This window comes from Pimephales promelas, chromosome 12, assembly GCF_988280905.1.
Source record: "Pimephales promelas chromosome 12, fPimPro1.hap1.1, whole genome shotgun sequence".
Classification (NCBI taxonomy): domain Eukaryota; kingdom Metazoa; phylum Chordata; class Actinopteri; order Cypriniformes; family Leuciscidae; genus Pimephales; species Pimephales promelas.
Window position 1 is genome coordinate 13,906,100 of NC_142780.1, and position 27,440 is coordinate 13,933,539.

The 27,440-nt window shown below is 37.9% G+C and overlaps 1 protein-coding gene across 1 annotated transcript; it reads right to left on the bottom strand.

Annotated features, from left to right (window-relative positions):
• Positions 1 to 1,515: 1,515 nt before the first annotated feature.
• pip5k1ab (phosphatidylinositol-4-phosphate 5-kinase, type I, alpha, b) lies at positions 1,516 to 26,828 on the bottom strand. Its single transcript, XM_039694403.2, has 16 exons — positions 26,565 to 26,828; positions 16,163 to 16,197; positions 14,015 to 14,095; positions 13,283 to 13,413; positions 12,887 to 13,004; positions 9,178 to 9,330; positions 8,742 to 9,041; positions 6,941 to 7,161; positions 5,862 to 5,945; positions 5,727 to 5,775; positions 5,558 to 5,639; positions 4,445 to 4,606; positions 4,081 to 4,216; positions 3,819 to 3,881; positions 2,811 to 2,898; positions 1,516 to 2,731 (listed from the first exon to the last, which is right to left on the bottom strand). The coding sequence occupies exons 1-16, from the start codon at positions 26,608 to 26,610 to the stop codon at positions 2,729 to 2,731; spliced, it is 1,752 nt and encodes a 583-aa protein (XP_039550337.1). The 5' UTR covers positions 26,611 to 26,828; the 3' UTR covers positions 1,516 to 2,728.
• Between the last annotated feature and the right edge of the window lie 612 nt (positions 26,829 to 27,440).

A 27,440-nucleotide genomic window follows, 5' to 3' on the forward strand; every position in this document is an offset into this window, starting at 1 on the left:
TTAAACATAGAATATGCATAAATACTGCATCCACTGTGAAGCTCTATTCTTCAATACAGACTGTCAATGTACTTTCTATCTGCATTTTCTTCAGGTCTGCAAAGACAAATCCTTGGCAAACGATCCCTTCCCTCCAACACTTCACCGACTGTTTTATTTGGGACTACACAACACTGTTCAAGCCTACAGTCAGCCCTTCTTCTAAGTACTTCAAGACTGCATTGTCAGTCTCAGATCTGTGTGTGGTAGAGGTATCAGGGCCTGGAATCAGTCAAAGACAAACTGCAAGTAACGCCTGTCTGACCACTCCCTCTGTTAAATCGCTCCAAATGGGTGTGATAACAGAAAGGCAGATTCATCAGAGAGTCATTTCCTTTCCAGCTCCTCTAAAGTGTTCACATGTACCCTGGTAAAGTCCATTAGAGTCCATTTTTTTATTCTTCTTCTCAGGGTGAGTCTAACTACAATAGTTGAACAGATTTAAAGGAGAACTCCGGCGCAAAATGAACCTTTGGTCTAATAAAACATCAGTACCTAGTCAACCGTTATCTGAGATTTGTTTTCATGATAATCGAATGTAAAGAGTTTTATCTCTAAAAACTGTTTAGCGTATAACGCTGGTAATGGGGGCATATAATAAGTAAAAAGAAATTGCTATTTTATACCACTAACAAGGCTCAAAACAGCCCCACACTAACACAGTAACATAATGAGGCTCCACACACGCAAAACGAAGCATTGAGAACTTTGTAAGTGTACAGACCGTTTAATAAGAAGATATTTTATAAAAACAGTTCACTTCGCGTATACAGACGGGAGCCATCTTGGAAAACAGTCACGACTATTCAAACCACGAACGTCATGCTGAGTGAGCTCAACTGTATGAAGTTCAGTGAACTTCTGAACGTCGTTCGGGGACTATTTTCCAAGATGGCTCCTGTCTGTAAACACGAAATGGACTGTTTTTATAAAGTATCTTCTTATTAAACGGTCTGTACACTTACAAAGTTCTCAATGCTTCGCTTTGCATGTAAGGACCCTCATTATGTTACTGTGTTAGTGTGGGGCTGTTTTGAGCCTTGTTAGTGGTATAAACTAGCCATTTCTTTTTACTTAGTAAATGCCCCCATATAGTAGCATTATACGCTAAAAAGTTTTTAGAGATAAAACTCTTTACATTCGATTATCATGAAAACAAATCTCAGAGAACGGTCGAATAAGTACCAATGTTTTCTTAGACCAAAGGTTCATTGTTAGCCGGAGTTCTCCTTTAACATCCCGTCAACTAGAAATCAGCTGTGAATATTCTCAAGACTTCTTATATACCGACAATATGACGTTAGAATGTAAATTAAGTCTACATTCCTGATATTCAAATAGCTGAAAGGCTTTTCAGTCCCGTCTACACATTATAGGACTGTGTATAATGCTAGAAAACAAATAGGTTTGTATGAAAAGGCCAGAAAGCATGCACTGTGTAACAGGGAGATCTGAAATGACTTAAGCAGATCCATGTTGGTCCGAGTGATTTCTGTAACCAGCAGAAATTAGTGTTTTCATACCAACGAAAGCTGCATTAAGGCGGATGATTGGAAGACGTCATGGCACAATCAATCAATCAGTCAGTCTATTCATTAACATGTTTGTTAAAAGACAAGAGCTGCTGTGCTGGAAGAGCACATACACGTACAGGAACACAGGATGAATAATTATTTACATAAATACAGTACACTAATATTACGGGGCCCTTGGCAAGGCAGCAATATGTGCATTTAAACTAGAATAAGACATGCATGCGGATCTGTCCATTTCTCAACCTTGACAGTTGATTGGTCCAATGTGGAGGGGCAACTTGCAATGGGCCAATGCAAAAGAGACGCATAGAGACAATTATCTAAATCTACTTAGTGGCACCTCAAAGAAGGCAATTGTAAAGCATGAAATACTAAGCCTGAATGCGGCGTATGTGACACTCAAACGCATTTATTTTTTTAAAAGTGGGAATCATTTTTGGTCGTTTTTCCCCTATTTTCTTTTTTTTCTAAGGGCACATGCTGTCTCGACACAGAAAGAGCTAGAAAAACGATGCTCTCGTCAGGTTTACCCAAAAAGAATAGTCATAAAAATTAACCTTCATATGTATTCACAGAACGCCACTGAGAGATGTTGAAGTTGCCTGCTCATCTCCAACAGAACGCCTTCGGAGATAAACATACTGGAGCGCTAGCAGCCGTTACTTTAAGAGAGAATCAAAAGGTTTACAGACCTATATAAATAAAGATTTATGCAACGTAGGATAATATAAAGTGGTGCCAACTGTGTAACACGTTTTTTCTCCCAGCACTAGCTAGGCAGAGAAAACTAAAATTGGTTTGTGCATCCTGCTTGCCCTGTTTTAAAAGTTTAAGAGAGAAAGGCAGTAAAGAATGTGACTGAGATCGTAACATCCATTTTCCAATAACTTTGTGGTTTTAGCAGCATTTCCCTGTGCAAGAGAAAGAGAAAAAGCCATCAAAGCTCCTTGCTCAATGGCTTTTCTTCATTCCCTGTTTCTCACTCACTTTTAAAACACACTTCATTGTGCTGAGGACGTTGAGTTCTTTCCCAAGCTCCCATTGAGAGAAAACCGCCATCATAGCAGTGCTCATAGCATAGCCCTTCGTCTCTCTTGAGTTTCTGTGTGTCCATCTCTCGCTTAAATGCTGCGTCTTCAGTCATCGCTCTGCTCTTACTGGAAACAAGCAATATGGTCTTTAATAAAATCACATTTCTGCCTCAGTGAAATTATTTGGAGTTTATATACAACTTACAAAACAAATGTCAGTCTCTGGGATGATGTCTTGGAGAGAAATGGCATCTTCGTTGCTTAACTGCTCATCTAAGCATTCGGCTCCAGAGCTGAAGAAGAGAGCGAAAGATGAAGGATTGGTCTCTCTTTACATATTTACTTCACCCAAATATTAGAATTTTGTCATTATACACCACCCTATTGTTCGAAACACATTTTTTCGAAACACAGATTTTTGAATGTTTTTTGAAAGAAGTCTCTCAAGCTCACAAAGGCTGCTTTTATTTGATGAAAAATGCAGTAGAAACCATGTGAAATATTATTACAATTTAAAATAACTGTTTTCTATTTGAATATATTTTAAAAATGTAATTTATCCCTGTAATGGTAAGGCTGAATTTTTACTCAGTGAAAGGTAAAACTTCCGAAATCTCTGTGTAAACAATGAGTCATGTACACGCGCGAGAGAGCACTTCCGGGGCTTTCCGGGGCTTGGATTTTTTATTGTTGTGGTTACGAGAGGTAAAAATGACATAAATACTGTTTGTTTTCTCACACAAACCGCTCATTTTGTGTCTTAGGCCATCAATGTGTACTTACATTTACGAGTCATTAAATCATGTTTAATTTGGACTTCTCTGTGCATGCTCTTTGAGGTGGTGACCATAGACCTCCATTATATGACTGACAGACAAGAACGGTTTGACCTAAAAATATAAAAATTGAAAATACTGCGGAAACAAAGACACTTACATCTTGGATGCCCTTGAGGTAAGCTAAAACATCAAAAATTAATTTCAAAGTGAACTATGCCTTTAAGACTGAATGTTAATTAAAAAAAAAAATTATTTGTAAATAGTTTAAATGTTTTACTTTAAAACTACAGTTAGACGCAGAACTTATTTTCTTTTAATCACTTAAATTCCTTTTAATTATTTATTTCCTATAAATAAATAAAAAGTTGGTCCTCCCCAATGTTCAAGCGTAAGAGGTGATGAGATGAGAAATGTGTGTGTGCGTTTGGTTATACCTGTGGGGGGCGCTGTTGTCAGGCTCAGTGACTGCAGATTTGTGCACCTCCACCCCTACTGACCTGTAAGTGAGCAGCCATAGTTATACAAACGAAGGAAAAATGTGCCAGAGAGATTTAAACGAGAGAGAAATGATGATGATGATGAAGAAACATAACAGACAAAAAAAAAAAAAGACTGCAAGAGAAACTACACAAAAATCAAAAAAGAGAGACAGATTAGAACTGAAAAAAAAGGTAAAGAGAGATAGTGTGGAGGTACCTTTGAGGAGGTGATGATGATGCCATTCCTGTGCTGCCTTGTGAGGAGTTGGACATATTTGATGCTGCAAACTCACTAGAGCTTCCTGCCATGGGATCGGTTTGTTGGAGCAGGTCCGGTCTGCCCGACTGCATGCCTGAGATCGACAATCACAGGGAGTTATGATTTGATTTATGCTCCAAAGACTATTGAAGGCCTTTTGTCACTAAATTTGACTCATCTGAAAAGCATGCACAAAAATATCTCAAAACAATGCACAGTGACACACCTACTGCTTTGCATTCAATGGCCATGATGATTCACTGTCGTATCCCAACTTTTGTTTAAAGAAAGTAGTCAGTTCTGTAACAGACATGGGACTCACCACTCTCTCCTTCTGTATCGGACTGGTTAAGGTGAGAACGGTACACGAGTCTGGCGTCAGCAACGGTCTGTCCGCCAGGGGCCGGAGCAGAGCTTCCCATAGGAAGCCGTCTCACAACACTCGAACAGCCACTTCGACTCTTCTTTGAGGGGGAAGATTTTACTGGGAACCGAGAGAGAGGCACAGGATGATGACATCACAAAAACACTAAAAAAGGTCAACGACCAAACTAAAGACATAATTTAAAGGTGAAGCATGTAGTTTTTGCAACACTAGTGGCACCTAGCAGAACTTCAAAAATAATACATATTTTCAAACAACCTTGTAAACGCCCCTTCGCACGTCGAGCCTCCCCCAACTCAAACATTACAGATACAGCTTTACATGTGCTTGTGAAGCCAAATCTCTACAGGTAAAAGTAGTCTACTTTCAATAAAAGCTCCATTTTAGGAATACTTCTAGCTGTGTTACTATGTGTCATGAATCAATGAAAAAACCCATGAATAACATACTTATAGAAGTAAATGAACAATAAACTTGGTCAAGATAATGAATTTTTTACTTAAAAAAAAAAATCATACACTTCACCTTTAAAGTTAATTATCATCATTTACTCACCCTCACGTCATTCCCAAAACATAAGACTTTTATTCATCTTTGAAACACAAACCTGATAGATTTCTGTCCCTCCATTGAAATAGTCTATTACGCCAAAACCTTCAAAAAGTTGTAAAGATATTGTAAACGTAATCCATTTGGATTTTTAAAGAGTTTTAATCCAAGTCTGCTGACACTTTATTTGATGAGTATTTAAATTTGATTTACTGTTTGAATGTGGTTTGATACATTTTTCATGTAAATAATTCTACTGTGTTTCTTAACTAAACTGAACTTAACTAAACTTCTTAACTTAAGACTAAACTGCTCGGATTACTTTTATGGATTACTTTTACAATGCATTTATGGACTTTCAATGGAGGGACAGAAGTCTTTCAGGTTTCATAAAAAAATGAATGAATCTCTTATGGATTGGAACAACATGAGGGTGAGTGAATGAGAAATGAATTTTAGTTTTTAGGTGAACTAACCGGACAAGTAGATTTTTTTACTTACGCGTTTTCTTAAAAACTGTGCTGCACATGAAACGCTGGAATCGCTCAGCGTAGAATCCGGGCCGATGTACAGAGACAGTGTCCTACAACATAATGTTTAGAGTACTATTTATCTCACAATGGCTGCAAGCGACTAAGTGCAAAATCACCAAAAGGACCAGCTGACTTACCCCATCGTGAACCAAGGCCTTCCAGGAATGCTCTATTTTTTTAATGAATCTGATGGAAGAAACAAAGGAGAGATATTAATGATGGTCACAAACATGTAAACATGCACACACAACTCTTTGTCTGTGACCAGTCACCTGTATGACTGTAATATGTCGATGATCCCAATATAAACCAGTATTCTGTCTCCTTTACTGCTGCGTGCTGGGATTCCTCCCCATCTACGGACAAAACAGGAAATCGCATGCATTAAATGACATTCATAATTTCATTTTTTTTATAATAGTCCTTTACAAATGTTGCTTGTCAGACTGAAAGAACATGATCCCCGCTGTTAGCCATGTCACACTCTAGGATCTGAGCTGTCATTAATGTCAGCCTGTCATTGTATGGCAGTCAAGACACGTTAAAAGCGGACGCATTCAAGATGAGTCGTCTGGAGTTTTATATCAATTTGTGACACGTTCGGAGACTCTGAGAGGCATTTACATGCGGGATAGAAATGAGGGCTAGAAAACAAAAACAATCCCTAGTCCAGCGTTAATTTTAAACATCGTTCACACACCAGCATAAATACGCCGGCGAGTGCCATCATAACTATGCCAAACCTATTGGCGGCAGTGTAGGGGTTAAGGATAAAAGTAGGGGTTAAGGATAAAGCCATGAAAGCCAATCAGAATCCTCAGAATCGACAAGAGAGAACCTAAAACGCCATTTCTCCCAGTTCACTTGACAACACATAACTGGCGTTTTCAGAAATGTCCAATTTTTAGAAATAATCGTTTTCTGTGATAAAAACGGGGTTTTCGTGTAAACGAAAGGCCAATCCGCAGGGAAATATCTGCGTTTTCCCTTTGTGTAAATGGGGCCTTAATCAGAAATGGGAGAAAATGTAAAGAAGGTGTGTGGAGCTGTATAAAGCTCAAGGATGTTTATTAATATAACTCTGATTGTATTCGTCTGAAAGAAAAAAGTCATATACACCTAGGATGGCTCGATGGTGAGTGAATCAAGGGCAAATTTTCATTTTAAAGTGAACTACCCCTTTAAGTCAAATGAAGAAAGGGATTATAGTGTGGGAGAAAGACGGAACAATTAGACAGTTGAAGACAGTTGAAAAGCACATAAAATGGGTGGATGGGTGAATTAACTGCATAGATGGGAAGAAAATCAAACGGAGAACATAAGCGAGTAGAGTTATAAGATGGTGACTAACTGGTCCTCTGTTTCCAGGGTTCCTTTGCCTTTGGCCTCTCCCTGTATGGACTCCATGGCGGTGCTGTACAGAGCTTTCTGAGTCTGCGGCCTCCTGTGGTCTGGTGTCACGGCCCCCTCGGACCCCCCGCCCTCTACTGCCGCTCGCTCACGACATGCCTGATCCGTGTTGTGGATCCCCACCAACAGACTGTAATCCATGATCTTAAAGCTCTGTAGCAGCTGTCAAATACAGAGATAGATTAACTAAACAAATCTTTGACAATATTCAATATATATATAGATATTTACTTATTTGCACCAAAATGGTGATTCATTATGATTTTTGTGACACAGAAAGCATCTTTTAAACCAAACTATTGTAGTCAAAGAGACTCAATATGTTTAATGCATGAAATAAAATACAATGCAAAATAATTTTCACATAAATGCAAAAAATATATACACAGCCCAGCCAAAAAAAATTCACTGTTTGGATTTAAATAGGCTTAAGAGTCCATGATTGGATCAATATTGCAGTGATTATTTTGTTTATAGCATGTAATATGTTTGGCAACAGTTCTTCTAACCCTAATTGATGGAGTGAGTAGCTTTTCATTTCTTAACCCTCAGGTGCTCTTCGTTTCGGAGTCACACTTGTTATCCTCCCGGTCAAAAGTGACCGGACACCTAAACATTAAATTTCCTCCATCCCAGTAAAACCAATGCAATTTATTTTTGTTCTATAATATTTATTCTTTGTAATTTAGAATTTTGAGACAATTTGATTGAATTTATTAATATTTATGGTCTATTTTTGCCATGGAAAAATATATATATATTTCTATGTATATATTACTTTTTTCAAAAAATTATTAATGCAGTATTTTAGTTTAATATAACTAAACTAATAACTATAACTAATGAGTCTAGGCCTTCAGAAAAAAAAATATTTTTGAAGAAAATTAGCACCATCTGGTTACAGTATAGAGAAAAAGCGTAGAATCATGGTGTAACCACTAGATGGCATCTACAGCTCTCTATGGAGAGGCATGTGAATTCCCCAGATGTTTATGAATTTTTTGGTGGATTTGAATATATATTTGAAACAATCTCAAAAACGATTTTTTATTAAAAAAAATAAAAAATAAAAATTTGTAAATTTTTGTGTTTTTGTCAATTTCCCATTCATTTCCTATGGGGGTCATTTTTGACCAAAGACCACAAGTGTGACTATTTTTTTAAGACCACTTAGCATGCTCAGATACTTTTTGTAATCAAAATTTATTGGTGTGTATGTGTATAAACGTGTTTGTGTGTGTGGGTGGGTGTGTGGGTGTGTCTGTTTTGCACTCTAGATGTTGTAGAGTGTCATCCCTTTCCTGTGGTGTACTTTTTTTTTTTGAATTGTGGCCGATTTGTAGACTGCACGTACAAAAATTCAGAGAATTCATTTCCTATTCATTTCCCGAAGACAACAAGTGTGACTATTTTTTTACGACCACTTAGCCTGCTCGGATCATGACCTCAATTTTTTTGTATTCACATACATAATGCCATAAAAGTCGCCAAGTTTCATAACATTCCGATGAAGCTGTGATTTTTAGAAATTCAAAACAGAAAATTTTCCGGTCAGAAATGACCGAAGAGCACCTGAGGATTAAGCATGTAGGAATACAAATCGTGGCCATATTCCAGGATGACAGGTTGGGAGGAAGCATGAAGAGTCATTTCCACACATGATTTGGCACCTTATTCATTATAATAAATACTCATTATCAAAATCTTCATAACCCTGGATTCAATGTTTCAACTATGCTCACCAGGCAGTCCCGCTGGATGGTTTTGCAGAGGGCGCTGTAGTTGTCCGGTTCTAGTTGGATGCCCTCAGGCATCTCCTGGATGAAATCCAGGTCTTTGTAAGTAGGGACTCTTTTCTCTCTCTCTTTAGGGGAGGCACGGCGCTTGTACGTGGAGCCCTTCAGGTCATATTTTTGGTGCATAGGCACACTGCGGGGCAACAGGTTATTCATTACGACGATACGGATGTTCTTTCCACCTGACTGCACGCAATACAAGCCGTAAAACTTCGGGAGAAGCGTTCTCTTGTTCTGATTCAGATTCTGGAGGAGGAGCGGATTATAGAAAGTTGTGAAAAATTCTGTAATATCACAATTTGGACATAGTTGAATGCTATAATTTGACTTATACCATGTACTATGTATCTAAAGTACAGGAACACATGTGTGTAATGCTCACCATGAAGTAGCCGGGCAGTAGTTTCTGCAGAAACTCTGCTTCCTTGTGCTGCACTGTTTTAATAATGAACTCATCATCGCTTGTCACATAAAATATGGATCCACTCGCTCCAGGGTTGGACAGTTCGATCAAAGGATCATTACATAGAGAATACTGCAGACAGAAAGAAATCACAAAAACACATTAGGGATGTTCCTAAGGACATTGAACTCTGATGATGACTGTTATATAAAAGTGTAAATATACATATACTGTTCAAGTTTGAGGAGAGTAAGATTTTTAAAAAAAAAAATTTTGAAAGAAGTCACTTAAGCTCATGAAGGCTGCATTTATTTGATCAAAATACAGTAAAACAGTAATATTGTTAAAGGTGGAATACCTAAGATTTTTACATGAAAATATCCCAAAATCACAAGGCCAGTGTTATATATTTAGTTAAGATTAGAGCCAGACCGATATATCAGAAGACCGATATTATCGGCCAATATTAGGCATTTTCCAAACTATCGGTATCGGCAGTTATAATGGCCGATAAATTAATATTTCAAAAATAACACGCTTGAACCATGTCATGAGTGTTGGAGTTGTATAGTTTGTCCACCAGAGGGCACTCTACACCGTCCCTGTTGGCAACTCTAGTTGAGTTGGTCACGAGACATACATTGCTTGAATAACAAATAAAAGAACATCCCCATCAGTTCTCTTAACTCAAATAAGCATGACAAAATTTGTGACTAATCATCTCCAATTTAAATAAAAAAATAAATAAAATATCGGCCTATATATCGGAATATCGGATTTTAAAACCCAAAAATATTTGTATCGGTATTGGCCTTCAAAATCCTTTATCGGTCGGGCTCTAGTTAAGATGATAACTTATAATATTCCAAATGTTTCAAACATTGTTTAAATCGCGAGAAAATTTCAACCAAGGAAAGGGGGCGTGTGAGCAGGGGTGAGCTGGGAGTCGCCAGTAAATCGCGTCATATCCGCGTTACCTCGGTTTCCGCTCGTACTGCGTGTAGTCCTGGACAAATGCGGAAGTTGTAGTTGTGCGTTAGCATCTATCAAGCAACAAACGTCAGCTTGTTTCGCGTATTTGTTATGGAATGGAGCACAATTATTCTTTAGCGATTGCACCTGGTTCTGTCTACAAAGACAAGTCTCATAAACGCAAACGTCAACGAACGGGTCAACCAAACGACCCAAGAAGAATTTGGGACAAGAGAAATAAAACAAGCTCAACATTGGTGTGGCATTTCCTAAATGGAGAGAACTTCGTGAAAAAATAACTAGAAAGAGACCCCGATCTTGCATGTGTTTTACTGGACGGGTGAGTAACACCATGTTCTGTATTCAAATTTCATGTCAGTAAACCATGTAAAACAATTAGTATTATTGTTAGAATGTCTTGTTGTCTATGCATATGATGTGAAAAATCATAAGGTCATATTCACCGCGAATACTTCTCGGAATGTGAACTGTTGGCTGTATCTTAGAAAATGACGTTTATCTGAGAAAAAGTTTCAACCGTCCCGGCTCTCCCCTAACATCTGTGATAACTAATTTACTTTTAAACCTTACTTTTCTTGCGGTTATTTCAGTTTAATGAAAAACAAGCATGTCATTAAACGCAACAGTTACAGAAATCGAACTTTACCTCATCCATGACAACTAATTTTCAATTCCCATCTGACTGATTTATACTGTCTATGATTTATCCACGGTGGAGTTGAAAACAACGGTTCCCATCATTCCGTGTTCCTCCACGGTGTCATCAAGCAAAGCCGCTGTTGTTGTTTTGAACGTAGCGCCCTCTAGCGGCATAAAATCTTAGGTATTGTAGCTTTAAATAGGCAAGGCAAGTTTATTTATATAGCACATTTCATACACAATGGTAATTCAAAGTGCTTTACATAAAAGAAATTAAAATAATCAAAAGAAATCAGAATAATTAAAACCGTTCAGAATAAAAAAATAAATAATTAAAATACTAAAAATAAAAGTAAATAAGTAAAACAGTTTAAACAATAATTAAAATAGTATTACTGTTTTCTATATTAATAATGTTTTTCTATTTAATACAATTTAAAATGTAGTAGTTTATTCTGTGATGGCAAAGCTGAATTTTCAGCATCATTGCTGCAGTGTTTAGAGTCACATGATCCTTCCACATGATCAGTCTAATATGCCGATTTGGTGATCAGGAAACATTTATTATTATTATCAATGTTCAATACAATTTTGCTGCTTAATTCCTTGTAGAACAGCATTTCTTTGAAATAGCCTAGATAAATATTATGTGCCATTATAAATGTCTTTAGTGATCTATTTATTGTTTCCTTGCTGAATTAGTATAAACCTTAAGTATTAAAGGGTTAGTTCACCCAAAAATGACAATTCTGTCATTAATTACCCATAAGACTTTTGTTCATCTTTGGAACACAAATTAAGATATTTTTTTTATGAAATCCGAGAGCTTACATATTTTTGATGAAAGGTCTGGAACAGGTTTGGAACATCATGAGTAATTAATGACAGAAATTTCATTTTTGGGTGTACTAACCTTTTAAATTCCTTTAAAAAAAAAAAATCATATTGAGTCTAAACTTCTGAACGGTAGTGTGTGTGTGTGTGTGTGTGTGGGTCAAGAGCTCATCCTCAATAATTAAAGGTGCAGTAAGAGATTTCTGAGAAACAATGTTGAAAGTGGATCAGACCGAACACTAGGCCTGTTGGAACAAATTCCGAAATTCGAATATTAAAAAAATCAATACTATTCGAATGCTGAAGTTACTGTTCGAATATTGCTTTTTTTTTATATATATATATATATATATATATATATATATAATTTTTTAATTTTTTTATTTTCTTTTATATGCAATCTTGCCTTTTCGCCGCCATGGCATGTGAAAATGAAATGCCTTTGTTTCGTCTGATGATCAATAAAGTTTTTGAATCATAAGTGTGCACGTTATCCACGGTGTATCATCATAACAACTATCAAAAATGGTAACGCTAGCCTAAATGTTTAGCGACGTAAATAGCGCCCCCAAAAGCGCCTGTGAAGCGAAAAACACAAATATCTCAACGGATTCGGAGCGCATTGAGCTTGTTGGAAGCGTCTAGTTGAACTGAAAAGAACGATATAAGTTTCGGAATTTTTGGTGGTGTTTTCGCAGATATATCAGCCGAAAACCATTGGAAGCGCTTCAACCATATTCAGCACGAATAAAATGTGTGTTAAATGTCCCTCTAGTGGACCGAACATGTAACAACTACATGCTATAGTTTATATAGTTTCATGCTATGTTTAATGACTGTCATATGTAATGTCGTAAATATTAATAATAGGATAAATTTTAGCATTTAATATCGGAATATTAAATAAAATAAGGAATGGAATTCGAATAGTATTATAGAGGAAGATTGACAGTCCTACTGAACACCACAACACACTTGTAGCCAATCAGCTCATGAGGGGGGAGGTGTCTCTGTTGCACAGCGTGTTCATGAATTTGGGGGCGGAGCTACCAAGATAGGGGTGTGAACCTTTTGGAAAGGTGGTTATTTTTTTGGTGATTTCAAATATCAACAGCGTTTCTCAAGAACCTCTTACTGAACCTTTTATATTAATGTAAACAATAAATAATAAAATAAATATGATTTATAATTTATTTTAAATATACATATAGGTTCAGCTTACCAGATAGTCATCAGGTCGAATGCCGAAGAGTTCTCTGAAATAACGGAAGGCAATTGGGGCGTAAGTCTTAAACCTGAAGTCACCGTGGTGATGTGCTGGAGTCAAATTACTTCCTTCACTGTAGGAGAACAGACATGGAGAGCAAAGCAGACACAGGGTTATGGAGTTTTATTACACATATAACCTGGCCAGCTGCCCACTGTTCAATTCAGAGGTTTGAACAAGCATATGATGCCCAAAGACCCTATAATGGCATTTCACTTTGTTTTCTTAAACTTAAAGCGCCCACAACAACACCCATTCAAATCTATTTAAATAGCCATAGATATGTAAAAGCCTAAAGTGCATTTAGTGGTTTAGGTTAACATACAAGTGGTGGTCTTTTTGTACACACACCTGGGGAAGAAGATGCTCTCTACTACATAAAAGTCCTGCATGAGAACATCTCTCTCAGCTTTCTGACTGAGGCTGCCCACCGTGTGTGTGATACCCAGCTGGATGGCACCTTTGAGGGCGGAGGAGGTCGTCTACAGACAGAAAATGAGAGCGTGTGTGAGCAGAATGCGTGAGAAAGAAGTGCAAACAGAAAGGAAACACTAGATAAATATCACAATGGTTATTTTAAATAACCTATAAATGAGCTGTTACGTAGGTGGCGTGGGAACATAATGCATTTAAAAAAAAAATAATTAAAAACGCAATTTCCAGTAAAACAAATACTGGAATGTGTCATTAGGAGTGGGAGATACAGTAAAAAAAAAAAAAAAAAAAAAAATGAAGAAGAAGTTTGTTGATATTTTTCCACTCTTGACAACTCACAATATGCATTTGATATATTTGCTTATGTACAATTATGACTTGAAATTATAATTTCAACAAAACAAAATTCAACCCTGTTGAAATCTGTAATTTTACAAAGCATGTTACTAGACAAATAAAATCATATTAAATTCACTGTGACAATCACAATTCTGCTTCATTTTACATCATCATAATTTCAGCATGTTTCTCGTGATAACCTCTCTTTCATTTCCAACTCCTCCCTTTGGTCTGTTCCTCTTTTCTAGCCCAGTTTCTCTTTCTTGCCCTTCTTCTGTTATCAGGTGACACATTTGGCAGCCAGCTGACCTTTTTGTAAGTCGTTTCTCCAGTGGGGTCAACTCCTCGGTGACCAATGGTCTTCTTCATACTCTGAGATGATCCTGGCCCCTATGTTGGAGAGACAGAGACACAAAAGAGTGACCGAGACAAAAGTGGAACTGGTTTCTTCATGTCAATAGATGGGATTCAAGAGCCCTCAAATCTGCCCTCAACAAGTTTGACTTCCTGTTTGTCAGGTGTTTCTTTGAGTCAAACACAGGCACGCAAATTCCTGTCAGTCTGTTCATCCTCTCATCCTGTCTTGACACATGTGAATCTTCAATTGACAATGGGAGCAGTGTGTGTGTGTGTGTGTGTGTGTGTGTGGATCTTACTGTGTCAATATTTGTCCTGTTCAAGATACTTCTCACATGACTGTTTGATCAACACACAGTAACAGTAAGTCAACCTTACTTTAGGCTACAGGGCTCATGTGTTCACATTCCTCTACCAATGTCCAGCAACAAAAACAAAAACCACTCACACTTGGATGAAACTGTGGATACTGATCTGAGATTTTACAAGTACATGGCGGACTGAAGAGAAACTGAGAAAACAAGGGAAGGTGAAAATGTTTGCGTGATCCACTGAGTACAAAAACCAGTGAGGCAGGATCTGACATCTATTTAGCGATGAATCAAGAAGCTGTGCTATATTGTGAATACAGTCATGACTAAAGGGCAAAGTTAAACCCATATTTACCATACAGCACAACTCCGAGCTCCTTTTTGTTGCTATAGACCTTATGCGCCAGAGAAACAAGCACGAAGCCATCTTTACAATATTGTCTTTAAACTTCCGTTTGTTCTTTGTTGCATTAGCTCTGTATATTGGTATTTATCCATCAGTCCGAGCAAATCATGTGGACAATGGGCCTTGGCCGGTCAATCGCTGTGTCTCTACTTTCATTTATATCTGACTAGAAACAAACTAAAAATGTTCTCAGAAAAAAAATATAACTTAACCTTCTAAAGAGAAATAATGATAATAATGATAATTAAATCTGTATTTTTACTGACTGGCTGTTCGTATCACTCACAAACGTAGGCCTAGCTGAAGTTACACATTTACAGTTGTGCTCCAAAACTGTGACTCATGAACCAGGAATAAGGAACCAGCTAGCAAACATTAAATGTTAATTATTCCAACGTTTTTATTTAATACATACATTTTATTTTTTACTTTTGGCCAATTTACTGTACTGACCAATAAGCTGTCAGGAATGGAACCTTAACTGTACGTTCACACCGCCGCCGACTTGAGCGTCAATGAAGCTCTGGCCGCTCTGTCAAGGACGCTTGTCAAATAGTACAGAGAAGCTCGTTGACGCTTTGGACGCTTTGAACGCTCTGACGTTGCAGGGAAAATAGAAGTGTCACAACATGAAATGTAATAAACAGAAAAAACCAAGCAATACATAAAGAAACCTTTTATAATTACAGCATTTTTATAACTGTTTTGGTCACATTTGGTCGGGAAAAAATAGTTAGCTATTATTATTATTATTATTATTTACGGTCAAATCAGTGTCACTATGAGCAAATTAATTGTATTACCGCTTTAAAACGAGCGTTCGAACATATTTCAAATAAAAGTTGCGCTCATGCGGTCCCTATAAGCAAACAAACAATGTCGAATGATACGAAACCAGTAGGAATCACAGCAACTGCGATTATTAGCTTCTCTTCCATTTTCTCGGAACTAATGTCTTGGTAGGAACGAAAGTTTACATGTGTATATTCCGATTGGTTGCTGGCGTTTTGCCGCTGCTTGCCGCTGAACCGCGTCACAGCTCATTACCATAAAGTTGACCTTCTTTCAACCTTCTGATTGACGCCCAAAACGGGTCGCCGATGCATTTGACGCTCCTTGCAGCTAAAAAAAAGCCAGCTTCCATTGAAAATGAATGACTTGCTTTGGAAGCTCAAGTCGGTGGCGGTGTGAACGTACGGTTATAATGATCAAAATAATGATTACATATCCCACTACGCACTGGGAAGACTCGTCAACCTAAGGTATGATCCTTGCCCTTATGGTGTATGCATTTGAGTATGTGTTTCACTTCTAGTTAAATTATTCTGACAGAATAATTGAAACTACGAAACTACACAGTCATCAACATGAGAACAAGCTTACCTCCGTAATAGTCATCTTTCGAACTCCGCTGGACCCTTTAAAGAGAGAAAGAAGCATGACAAGGACATTAATATGAGAGCAACAAAAAAAAAATTAACTTCTCTCCTATGAACTAAAACTAAATTCAGGGCTGTGTCACTAACAAATATTTTGGTAATCGAGTAATCGCCAGATTACGAATGTTTTGTGGTAATAAAAAATAGACCCAAGTGAAAAATACCTTTTAAAACGACTTAAAGGAGACCTATTATGCCCTTTTTACAAGATGTAATATAAAAGTCTCAGGTGTCTCCAGAATGTGCCTGAAGTTTCAGCTCAAAATACCCCAGAGTTCATGTATTACACCATGTTTTAATGGCAGAAAAAATACCGTTTCTTTAAATGCAAATGAGCTGCTGCTCCCCACCCTGCTTTCCAGAAGAGGGCGGAGCCTCTACAGCTTGTGCCTTCTATATTTTGCCAAAAACTAAAACGTGTTTGGTTTTGATTATCATCTCTATCAATGTCACACTCATGTGAAGTTATAGTTCTTCATAATGAATGTTTAAGCCAAATCAGTCTTAACTTCTATATGGCTTTCTGAACGCACACATCCGAAGCACGCGCACAGAGTGAGCTGGATATTAGACGGAGCTTCACGTGAATATTAAACTAAAGGCCAATTTATACTTCTGCGTAGGGTGCGCGCAGTAGGTACGGCGTAGCATACGCAGAGACGCGTCCCATACCGCGTACCCTTCGCCGTAGCCTGACGCGCACCTCCTCAAAAATGTAACTACACGTCGCGACGCCGCGGACCGCAAGATCTGTGATTGGTCGGCTTGGTAGCATCGCATTTCCTCCTACGCATTTCCGTACGTGCCTTCTCACGCATTTCCACACGTACCATCTCCTCCGACGTCTTCTCTCATTTCTGCCTTTTAGTTTTAGTAATTTCACTAAAATTAACTGTTTTTCCAACTCAATAAGCTCCAAGTCCAACATGATCCGCTCTCTTTCAGGCTTGTAATAACCTAGCCGCACCTCGGGGAATGTAAACAGTGGAACATTAAAACCCTCCGCCGCCAACTAGCGTTTCGGAGCAGTACTGCAGAGCAACCAAGACCTGAACGCAGAAGTATAAATGCTCACAAAGGCGTCGCCTACGTGCGTAGCCAACGCCGTTCAGAACGGCGTACCCTCGACGCAGAAGTATAAATTGGCCTTAAGTTCTCTTTCACGTGTTATTACACTTAAACTGTCAAATACACACAAGAATACGTCAAAAACACACAAAGTTCACATAAACCACAAGTAAAGAAATTGCATGTGTAGCCTATATTATACATTTGTATAAAAGAAAAAGCAGCGTAATATACAGTACTGCAATATATATATATATGCTGTTAATATTAATCAAACAACAAAACAAAAACAGAAAATGCTGCTCTTGATTCAATAACTAGCAGCTTTAATAGAATACATTTCTTTCTCAAATTCTGCTGTTAAATGCTTTGCCGAGGAGATAAACATGGCACACTGTATACAGTTCACTCAGGTTTTATCAGACGGGTTTATGCCAAGAGCGGAGTCCATCAGCAGTCGAGGGCGGGGCTTGTTCAATGTGATGTCACAAAAGCTACAATCTGCAAACAGCTTGTCCTGAGACACTGCTTATGATTTATGGGGATTAAAAAAGAGGAGTCGGTGGATTTTTACCATGCACACACACTGCCGACACACATTTCAAACACCATGTAAAGGTGAATTTTGCATAATAAGTTGCATAATAAATGTATAATAACACTGAGGAAATAATAATTGGTTGAAATAAAAGTATCGCAAGCAAGTCATCACATGGTTTTAATGAACACTGTTAGAATACATAATGTAATATGCACTCACCTAAAGTATTATTAGGAACACCTTTTCAATTTCTTGTTAATGCAATTATCTAATCAACCAATCACATGGCAGTTGCTTCAATACATTTAGGGGTGTGGTCCTGGTCAAGACTCGTGTCGTGAACTCCAAACTGAATGTCAGAATGGGAAAGAAAGGTGATTTAAGCAATTTTAAGCGTGGCATGGTTGTTGGTGCCAGACAGGCCAGTCTGAGTATTTCACAATCTGCTCAGTTACTGGGATTTTCACTCACAACCATTTCTAGGGTTTACAAAGAATGGTGTGAAAAGGGAAAAACATCCAGTATGCGGCAGTCCTGTCACTGTGAGTCCATGCTAGAGGTCAGAAGAGAATGGGCCGACTGATTCAAGCTGATAGAAGAGCAACTTTAACTGAAATAACCACTCGTTACAACTGAGGTATGCAGCAAAGCATTTGGGAAGCCACAACACGCACAACCTTGAGGCGGATGGGCTACAACAGCAGAAGACCCCACTGGGTACCACTCATCTCCACTACAAATAGGAAGGCTACAATTAGCAAGAGCTCACCAAAATTGGACAGTTGGAGACTGGAAAAAAATGTTTCCTGGTCTGATGAGTCTCGATTTCTGTTGAGACATTCAGATGGCAATGCTACCACTATGTTAAACAAAGTTTATGTTTAAACTTTTATTTTGAAATTGCAATGAACAACAATTCACATTTTTAGAAACATTGATGTTGGCGTAGGTTTATGATTTACGTTACAAATCTGGTGAAATGGTGCACAATTAATTGGAGTTAACCGAGCTGCAGAGCAATCCACGCATGTAAATCATAACAGCAAGCCTATGAAACACAAAGCGCGTCAGACTTTATATGCGTTCCTAAATGCACTTTATTGGAAACCCAAGTAAACATCACATGGAGAGACTGAGTCCACTGAGAATGGAGCAGCTCTGATTAACATAGCCTGCACATGTGAATAATTAAAGCGCCATGCTTTACTCTGAAACAGTGTATATTTATTTAATTGACAGGCTTTATGATTTCAAAATAGCACCATGCTATAGTATATAATTTTTAAATGGTTTAAATATATCGTGCAGCCAAGGATTCTCAAGGCACCACTTCCGGTATTTTGCTAGTTGAATTGACACAGGTCAATTGCAATAGAGGATTTTTTTAAAGAGTACTCGAATTTAATCGAAGAATCTTGACAAAACTATCCTAAATATTTCACAATATTACTTAGTAAAATAAATGCAGCCTTGGTGAGCATAAGAGGCTTCTTTGCAAAAACATTTAAAAATCTTACCAACCCCAAACATTTAGGGTGGATGTCATTTTGTAAATCCCTAAAAACATCTCAATTACAAAATTTGTTTGTCATCTCTAATCCACCCGAAAAACAAACTCAAGTTCTTTCAATTATCCTCCACCTGGCAATGTCACGGGGGGCAAAATCTGTCATGACACCAGGGGTGCCAGACATTCAGCAGACTGTCATAGCAGATGCTTAGCGGATGTTCACTCAATACACAATACAGGATCTAAAATACTCTGAGGCTTCAAATGCATGTTTTTATAACAGCAAAACATCATATGTGATGGGTCTTGCTTGTTCCCATTGATTCAGGATAATCGCATGTCTTCAGGCGAGACAGAAGTTATACAACAAAGCTTGTCTGCTCGCAGTCAAAACAAACAGAATGAGATGCAATAGCCTAGCAACTTCAATCCTGCCAAGATATTATTACTCACAATCAAGATTAGAATTCAATCTACAGAAATAGTAACAGTTTTCTCTGTGAGCACACACCAGATATTTACGTAAGTTTGTTTCATGTGGTTTTGAAAAACCTTTGTAATATGTTCAGTAGAAAATAAAATTTCATGGTCCAGATATACCAAATTAGCAAGAGATTGCAGCCCCTTTGGGAGAGGAAAGATCTGCGTGTGATCTACTGAAAAAATTAAAGAACACAGATGCAGCCGGATCATTTCCATAATGACCAACGCAATCTACCAAGAGCACAGCAAATTAGCGTTTAAGATATTCTTTTTTGGGCCGTTATAATGACACAAATACCAGAAAATTGACAAGAGCTAACCTCAGTAAATCACCTTGCATCTCTCTCCCCATTTTCCTGACAATAGTTTTTCAACGATAAAAGTAGGTTTGCGCTGGTGCAAGCCATTAGTAATTCTGACCCTAGTGGTTGACCGATGTCACCAAGGCCGATATAGCCTATCGGACGATATTTTTACCCTTCTTTTCCCCCGTTTGGCCGATGTGTTGGGAAAGAAGACTTATTTTGACGGCGCTGAGAACACTCAAACTATGCTGCGCGTTATTCGGATGCCTACTATGTCATATTCATGTCATTTTCACTGTGCTGTTAGTAAAATTAGTGTTAGGCTACCTTGTCTTTATTTTTAAAAATAAGAATCCCAGTCCCCACACACTTACCAGACTAACCGACTAAGTGCCCTGTTGGTTACAGTGTTTACTTCTTTTTTATACATATTTATTCCAACAATTTCTTTATTTGTGAAAAATACTGTAATACCATTACAATATCAAGAATTTGCCATCTAAAGTAAGTCTTTAATTTAGAAATGTATTTTTTTTCAAGTTATTTCTAACTTATTAATCTATGAATTAAAATAAATATATCAGCCACCCTGCATGGCCATCAAAAAACAACATCAGTCGACCACTAAATCGGACCCCATAAATATGATTACTTTTCAGGGAGTCGCACCACATTACTTTGAATTAACCTTGCCTTTTCATAAACAAGTCAAATTATCTGATATTTTATAATGAGGTCTGAGAAATGAGGGTAATGCGGGTCTGTATGTCCTCTCTATGATACCATTTCGTGTTTTGTTTTGTTTTTCTCTGTATGTTGGTTGCACCAAATAACCCAAAAGTTATTTGTTACATTTATGTTTTTTTAAAGGATTTTTATTATGATATCAAGATGATATTTTACCAAAATTATCTTAAATTAATAGTTAGGACAAAAAGTAAGCGGTTTCATTGACCTATTATTAAAATTAAGATAAAAAAAAACAGGTTTCACTATGAAAAAAAGTTATAAATTGTTTTAAAAATATCAGTCAAACTCTTAAAGTGTGCTCCACCTCTTGACTACCCACACCCCTTTCCATTATGGAAAAAAAAACATTGTGATATTGATCTCTTTGGTGCAAATGACACATAATTTGGCATGGCTGACAAACAAGTCTACGTAAGAACTCATGGAAAGTAACTCAACCATTCTCACATGATTACCCAGACAACTACTGAAAACTCTTGCAGTAACTAATAGCAACGGCTATTTTAAGTAAGGACAGATAACGGATATTTGAATGGCCAGCAGATATATGTGAAAGGACTACACAAGTCACACAAGTCTGAGAACAACCAACAATTTTGAACAATGCAGTTTGAACGATATGTGTGATGATGAAAAGAGACAGCATTCAACAACTGCCCATCTCACCAAAACGCAGGCCTAAACACTAGTATGGACAAAATGTAAAGCTTGACCCAATAGCACAATTTCCAGGAACTGTGATGTAAATTTACTTGTTCCCACAGATTTCTGGACCCTTTCATCATCAGTCTGAAATATCAATTCCTTTTTCCATCTGCCATAATTGCACAAACAGATGAGTCAGTTACAGCTTCCACTTTCATTTCATTCCACCCATCCCCCAGTCATCAAGCTTAAATCACCACTGCAAACGAGACCATGCAAGAGACAAGCCATTTTAGTTAATTGGCATTCAGAGTCTCTAAATCACACAGCACATGAGCCATGCATACTACCTCTCCGAGAGGCCAACAGCCTCCAAAATGGAGTCCTCAGATCTGTAAAGGGTAAAACAAAATTGTCAGCACTTAAAGGTGGGGTAAGCGATATATTAAAAAAAAACACTGTTGGACATGGCTGATATTTGAAATCAAACCAAACACACCACCTCTCTTCATTGCTCCGCCTCCAAAACTCAATCCTAACAGCCCTGCTCCGAGTAGGTTTCAAACATCGATTGCCGGCATGCGAGACGAGTGCACTAACGATGACGCTAAATTCTGCATTCTTCACTGCCTTCGTTACGTACGCAATCCAAGAGTGGATGTCTGTTTATCATAGCAGAAGTGCGACAAAATAATGCTTCATGAAAAATAAAGTGCAGATGATAGATGAATGACAAGGAAGAACAAAAAAAAAATTTACGTACAGTACACAATAGTAAATTACAAACAAGACTATGTTGTTGCAAGAGCACAGCAGCTCAAGTCAAACAATGGCAGTGTTACTCATGTGTGGAGTAGGGCTGTTGGAACGAATTCCGAAATTCGAGTATAATTCAAATATTTAAAAAAACAATACTATTCGAATGCTGAAGTTACTATTCGAATATTGCTTTTATATATATTAAAAAAAAAAATCTATATGCAATCTTTCTCGCGGCTTACACGCATTTGAAAATGAAATGCTTTTGTTTCGTCTAATGAACAATAAAGTGTTTGAATCGTAACACAAGTGTGCACGTTATCCAAGCTGTTAGGCTATCATCAGGGTTTCCCATACAGACATCCGGGAAGATCCGGGAGTCTCCCGCATATTGATAGCGTCTCCCTGATGCCCGCAAATTAGTTAAAATCTCCCGGAATCTAGAGCGAGAAAGAACATACTGCGGCGCGTGTATGGCAGAGAGGGAGAGAACGAGACCTTGTGAGGTCTCTATTTATTGACAGCCCTAGTGTGGAGTGAATCAAGGCAACCTCCATGTCTGTTTTCAAGCCTTCCTGCTTGGCTCTCTCCGGCACTGGAAAGCTTTTATAATATTAAACCTAAAGAGTCCTAAAGCTCTTTCCTAAACATAACCCTTCATTTTCCAGTGATATTCGAATGAGCTATTGTGCACTTTTTTATTGTGTCCAATTTCTATTTCTGCAGACTTTCTTCAAATCTCCCTCTTGCTCGTTCTCTCATACACCCCCAATGCTGATTGGCTACTAGGGGTATCATGATTCTTCAAATCCTCGATTCGATTACATTTTTGATTCTAAGGTCATGGTTCGATTCGATTCTCGATTTTTATCAATCGGCGAATCAGGATGTTCTCTGTCTTACATGCGCTTCACGAGGCACACACGCAAGGTCTCTCGCTCTCTCCCTCTCTGCCGTCCGTGCGCGCAATACGGTTTGGAGCACAGTTTTTTCTGTCTCGGCATGCACGCTCACTCTTGCTCGCTCTAGATTCCGGGAGATTTTAACAAATTTATGTGCATCAGGGAGTCACTATCAATATGCGGGAGCCAGGAGACTCCCGGAACTTCCGCGAGACTTGGGATGTCTGCAAACTGTGGCTTTATTGAAGTGCGAACGTTGTTAACAGTACTCACTGGAAATCCAAAAAACTTCTACAGTCTGCAACTTCAATGAAAGAGGAGGGGGTTCAAGTTCTGTTGATGGGTCTTCTGCATCTGCAGTTGCCATTCTATCTTTTGAATGGCTGTAGCTAAGTTAGAGGAGGTTTTTTTTTAATTCGAAGTTCAAGATTGTGAAGTAATTTCGATCGATTTCAATTTAAAATTGGAATCGTGACACCCTTATTGGCTACACACATTTGTTGTTGTTTGTTCGTGTCTCGGTCCGACTAACTTCAACACAGAGTTTTTCAAATATAGTTTTAAATTATAGAATATAAAAAGTCAAACAAGTTTACTTTAGGCTTACTTTATGACTTACTTTTTTAGAAGTTGGTCATAAACTTGATAGACTTAGGTGGTTGCACACCGGACGAGAAGCGCAGCACCGCGCCACGTCTAGGAAAACTCCAGGTATTGCACACCAGACACGCAATCGTCTGGTGTGCAACGCCCTTAAAGACTCTCCGCCGAAACCCCCGTTTCACTGTTGCTCACGCGACGGTCCTGCTCGACGCTTACACGCGGCTACTGCTTGCGGTGTGAAAATATGCGCTGCTCACGCGCCGAACTTGTAAAGACACAGTTCACAAACTGCATGGTCCCTGTCGATATCGGTAGCGCTCTCTTTACTCTGGAAGCCCAAATGATTCCACACTTCCGAACGGAATAGAGCGGGAGCCGGTCTTTACACGGGGTTCAGCCATAGCTATGTTGTTTTTAGCAAAACGTTAGGCTAGTGGTGCATCTATGCATAGCCACAAAAAAAAAAAATATCGATATTGCATTTCTGAAAATCGGTACAGTATTGCAAAATAAAATTGCGATACTCAAGGTTATCAATTTTTTCTTACACGGCAATTTGTTTGTCTGTTTGGACTTTGGACGGGGGCGTAATGCGTATTTGCTATTTGTTTGGATGGGTGGGTTTGTTTGGATGGATGGGTATTTGTTTGTTTGGACGGGTGAGTTTTTGTTTGTTTGGATGGACGGGTACTTGTTTGGATGGGTGGGTGTTTGTTTGGGCGGGTGTTGGTTTGTTTGAATGTGTGGCTATTTTTTGTTGGGACAGGTGGTTGTTTGTTGCTTGTTAGGATGGGAGGATGTTGGGTTATATGATTTGTTGCTTTGGATGTATGGGTGTTGGTTTGCTTGGATGGATGGATATTTGTTTGTTTGGGTGGATGGATACATGGATGGATAGATGAATGGGCAGAGAGATAAAAAAAGAAACACCAACAGCAAAAAGACACTACACCATAACCAATGATTAAAACATATAAAAACATATAATTTATCACTAAAACATATTTGTCTTAACAAATACCAGTTTTGTTTGCACCACATCCTTAAACTGCAGAGCAAGTGAAATGACCACTTAGAGAACACATGGCTCGTCTATAGAGCTAGACTATATTTAGTCCAAGCTTAAGACATACACTCTCTTTTAAGAGTTGTAGGGAACAAAATTTTTACCTCATGCACAGAAACAATCACGCATTTGAGATCATGAATTGTGGCAGGATGTCCTGTGTGTGAGATGAGACTTGAGGTTTAGATTTTCAGCAGTCTGTCCCATTTTATCTGGGCGAGTGAGCTGGTTTCTGTCCCATTTTCACATTTATAATTAGAGCAAGAGAGCAGCCTCTGCAACCATCAAGACTGTGTGCGTGTGTCTGAGAGCACTAAAAATACTTATTTCAGAGTGCTAACTATGTCCTAATGTGGGTTACCCACACAAAATTCCATTAGCCTATGTTGTGAGCTTACAGACAAAACCACCCAAGTAATGAACACCTGATTAACTTCAATATCTCAGACTACTGAGGTCAATCTCCACTTCATTTCCCAGGGGAAGCTATTTTTACTCAGAAGTCAATGAAGACAGACAGGGAGTTAAAGAGAATAAACACTCACAGGACATACTGTTAATGCCATTTACATCCCAGTAACCAATAACCAATTAGATAATTAAAAATTACATTTTGTTAAACTTATAGTTGATAGCATTCTCATCCACAGCCAGTAAAATAAATTTTAGGATAGGATTTCATGTTTGCCATGGTTCAATCAACACCACTGTTAAAAGGAACTGTTTGGAAATACATTTAATCTGGCTTAAGCACTCTACATATTATGACGTTAAATGATAAAACTATTTTACTTTTTTTATATATAATTGATTTAGTAAACTATGGTGTGTCAGTAGAAAGAACAAGCACACGAAGTAAATTAAAACCTGACCGTTTTTTAACATAAGCATTGAGCTAGTTTTAAATATCAACGTTGTGTTGTGTCATGTCTTATTGGAGAAAATGTATTAATATCCTAAATATCGTGTAATTTCTCATGATTTAGGCTACAATACACCAATACACTACACAAACTGAATGTTACCAAATGAAGTAAATTAGCCTAACTTACTTAAAAACGTAATACCTTTAAGCAATGTGCATATTTGACCAAACTCTAACATCTTTTTTAAAACGAAATGAAAAATTCCCTCTCTCTCTCTTTCAGTCTCTCTCTCAAAAAGGAAATTATAAAGTAAGAAATGTGTGTTGTGTTGTTTTGTTTTTAACGCTCGACAACATTATAGAGAGAAATTCATAGGGGGTGGCTCGTTCATTAGCAAAAAATCCACCCCAATGTAATAGAACAATAACCAAAAAGATCATCGTAACTGAACTGCATTCATTCACGTAGGTTATTTATTTTAATATTAGCTTTGTTATATGTTTGTTATAACAGGGCTATAGTTAGCATAGCATATTAGCCACAGATCCACATCATCGATCTGGATTATTTCAGGAAAAACTTCAGATCATAGATCAACTAAACTCAATAAATCCCACATAAGAAAATCTGATAAATTGCTGATATATTATAACTACTCACTGGCAACCGTAATAGATTACATTTATGTTGTTGTTGTTGAACAAAAGGCTTGATTGTAACGTTGGCCAGTAAACACAGATAATATATCCAGTGCTGGTAAACAATAGTTTATCCATGGCAACAGACAGCATAAAAACACAAAACGCACATGCCAAAATAAGCATAAAAAACATAATGATTTAATTTACCTGGAGGGGCAGATAAGCCCATGTCGGTTGGACCGGCGGACGCCATTTTGATTCGGGTTTACTGGACGCGCTCCATGACCGGAATCAGACAGACTAGTGTCCGGTTCCGCCCGGACTGACTGACTCTCTCTGGCTGGCACCCTTTACTGTCACTGACCTACTTGAGACCACTACAAACAGAGATTTCGTACCACTACCTATACATAAATTATATATACTGTATATTAGGCTACACTATAATCCAAATAATAGAATTGAGGCTATTAATATCCACAGTTGTTTTATAGCTTAGGCTACTGTCGACGACAGTCTTGCCGTGTCATCAACGTCCCATTAGTTTGTGAAACAATCGAGTCAAGCCTTTATGTACAGTGCTAAAAATAACAAAACCGGTCAGAAAGTAGATACCATCTAGGAAAGGCATACATGACATTTTAAAAGTCATTTCACATTGGGAAATAAATAATAAGAAAAAATATAAAAACATATGTTAAAATGTATCAGATACTGAACCTTTTGTGCCTTAAAGGTATGCTTAAAAGTTACGAACGCTTTACCTTCATTAGAAGGCGGTTGACCTTTGCCTGAATGTGTCTCTACGTCAGATATTTACCAAGAAACACAAAATGTAGCTATAATGCACACACAGGCCTATAAACAAACAGATATGAACCATACTGTAGTGTTTTATTTGCCCGTGTTCATGCTGGAAACGTAGACTAAATTATGTTGCCTGCAGCAGATTAAAAAATAACAACAGACATTTTGTTTGTATCATTTTTAGTATGGGAACAGTTTCAAAATGTTATATCCAAGCAGTTCTTCTTTTATAATGTCTCCCAATAATCAAAACTTTCTGCAAGAAAACTGCCTTAG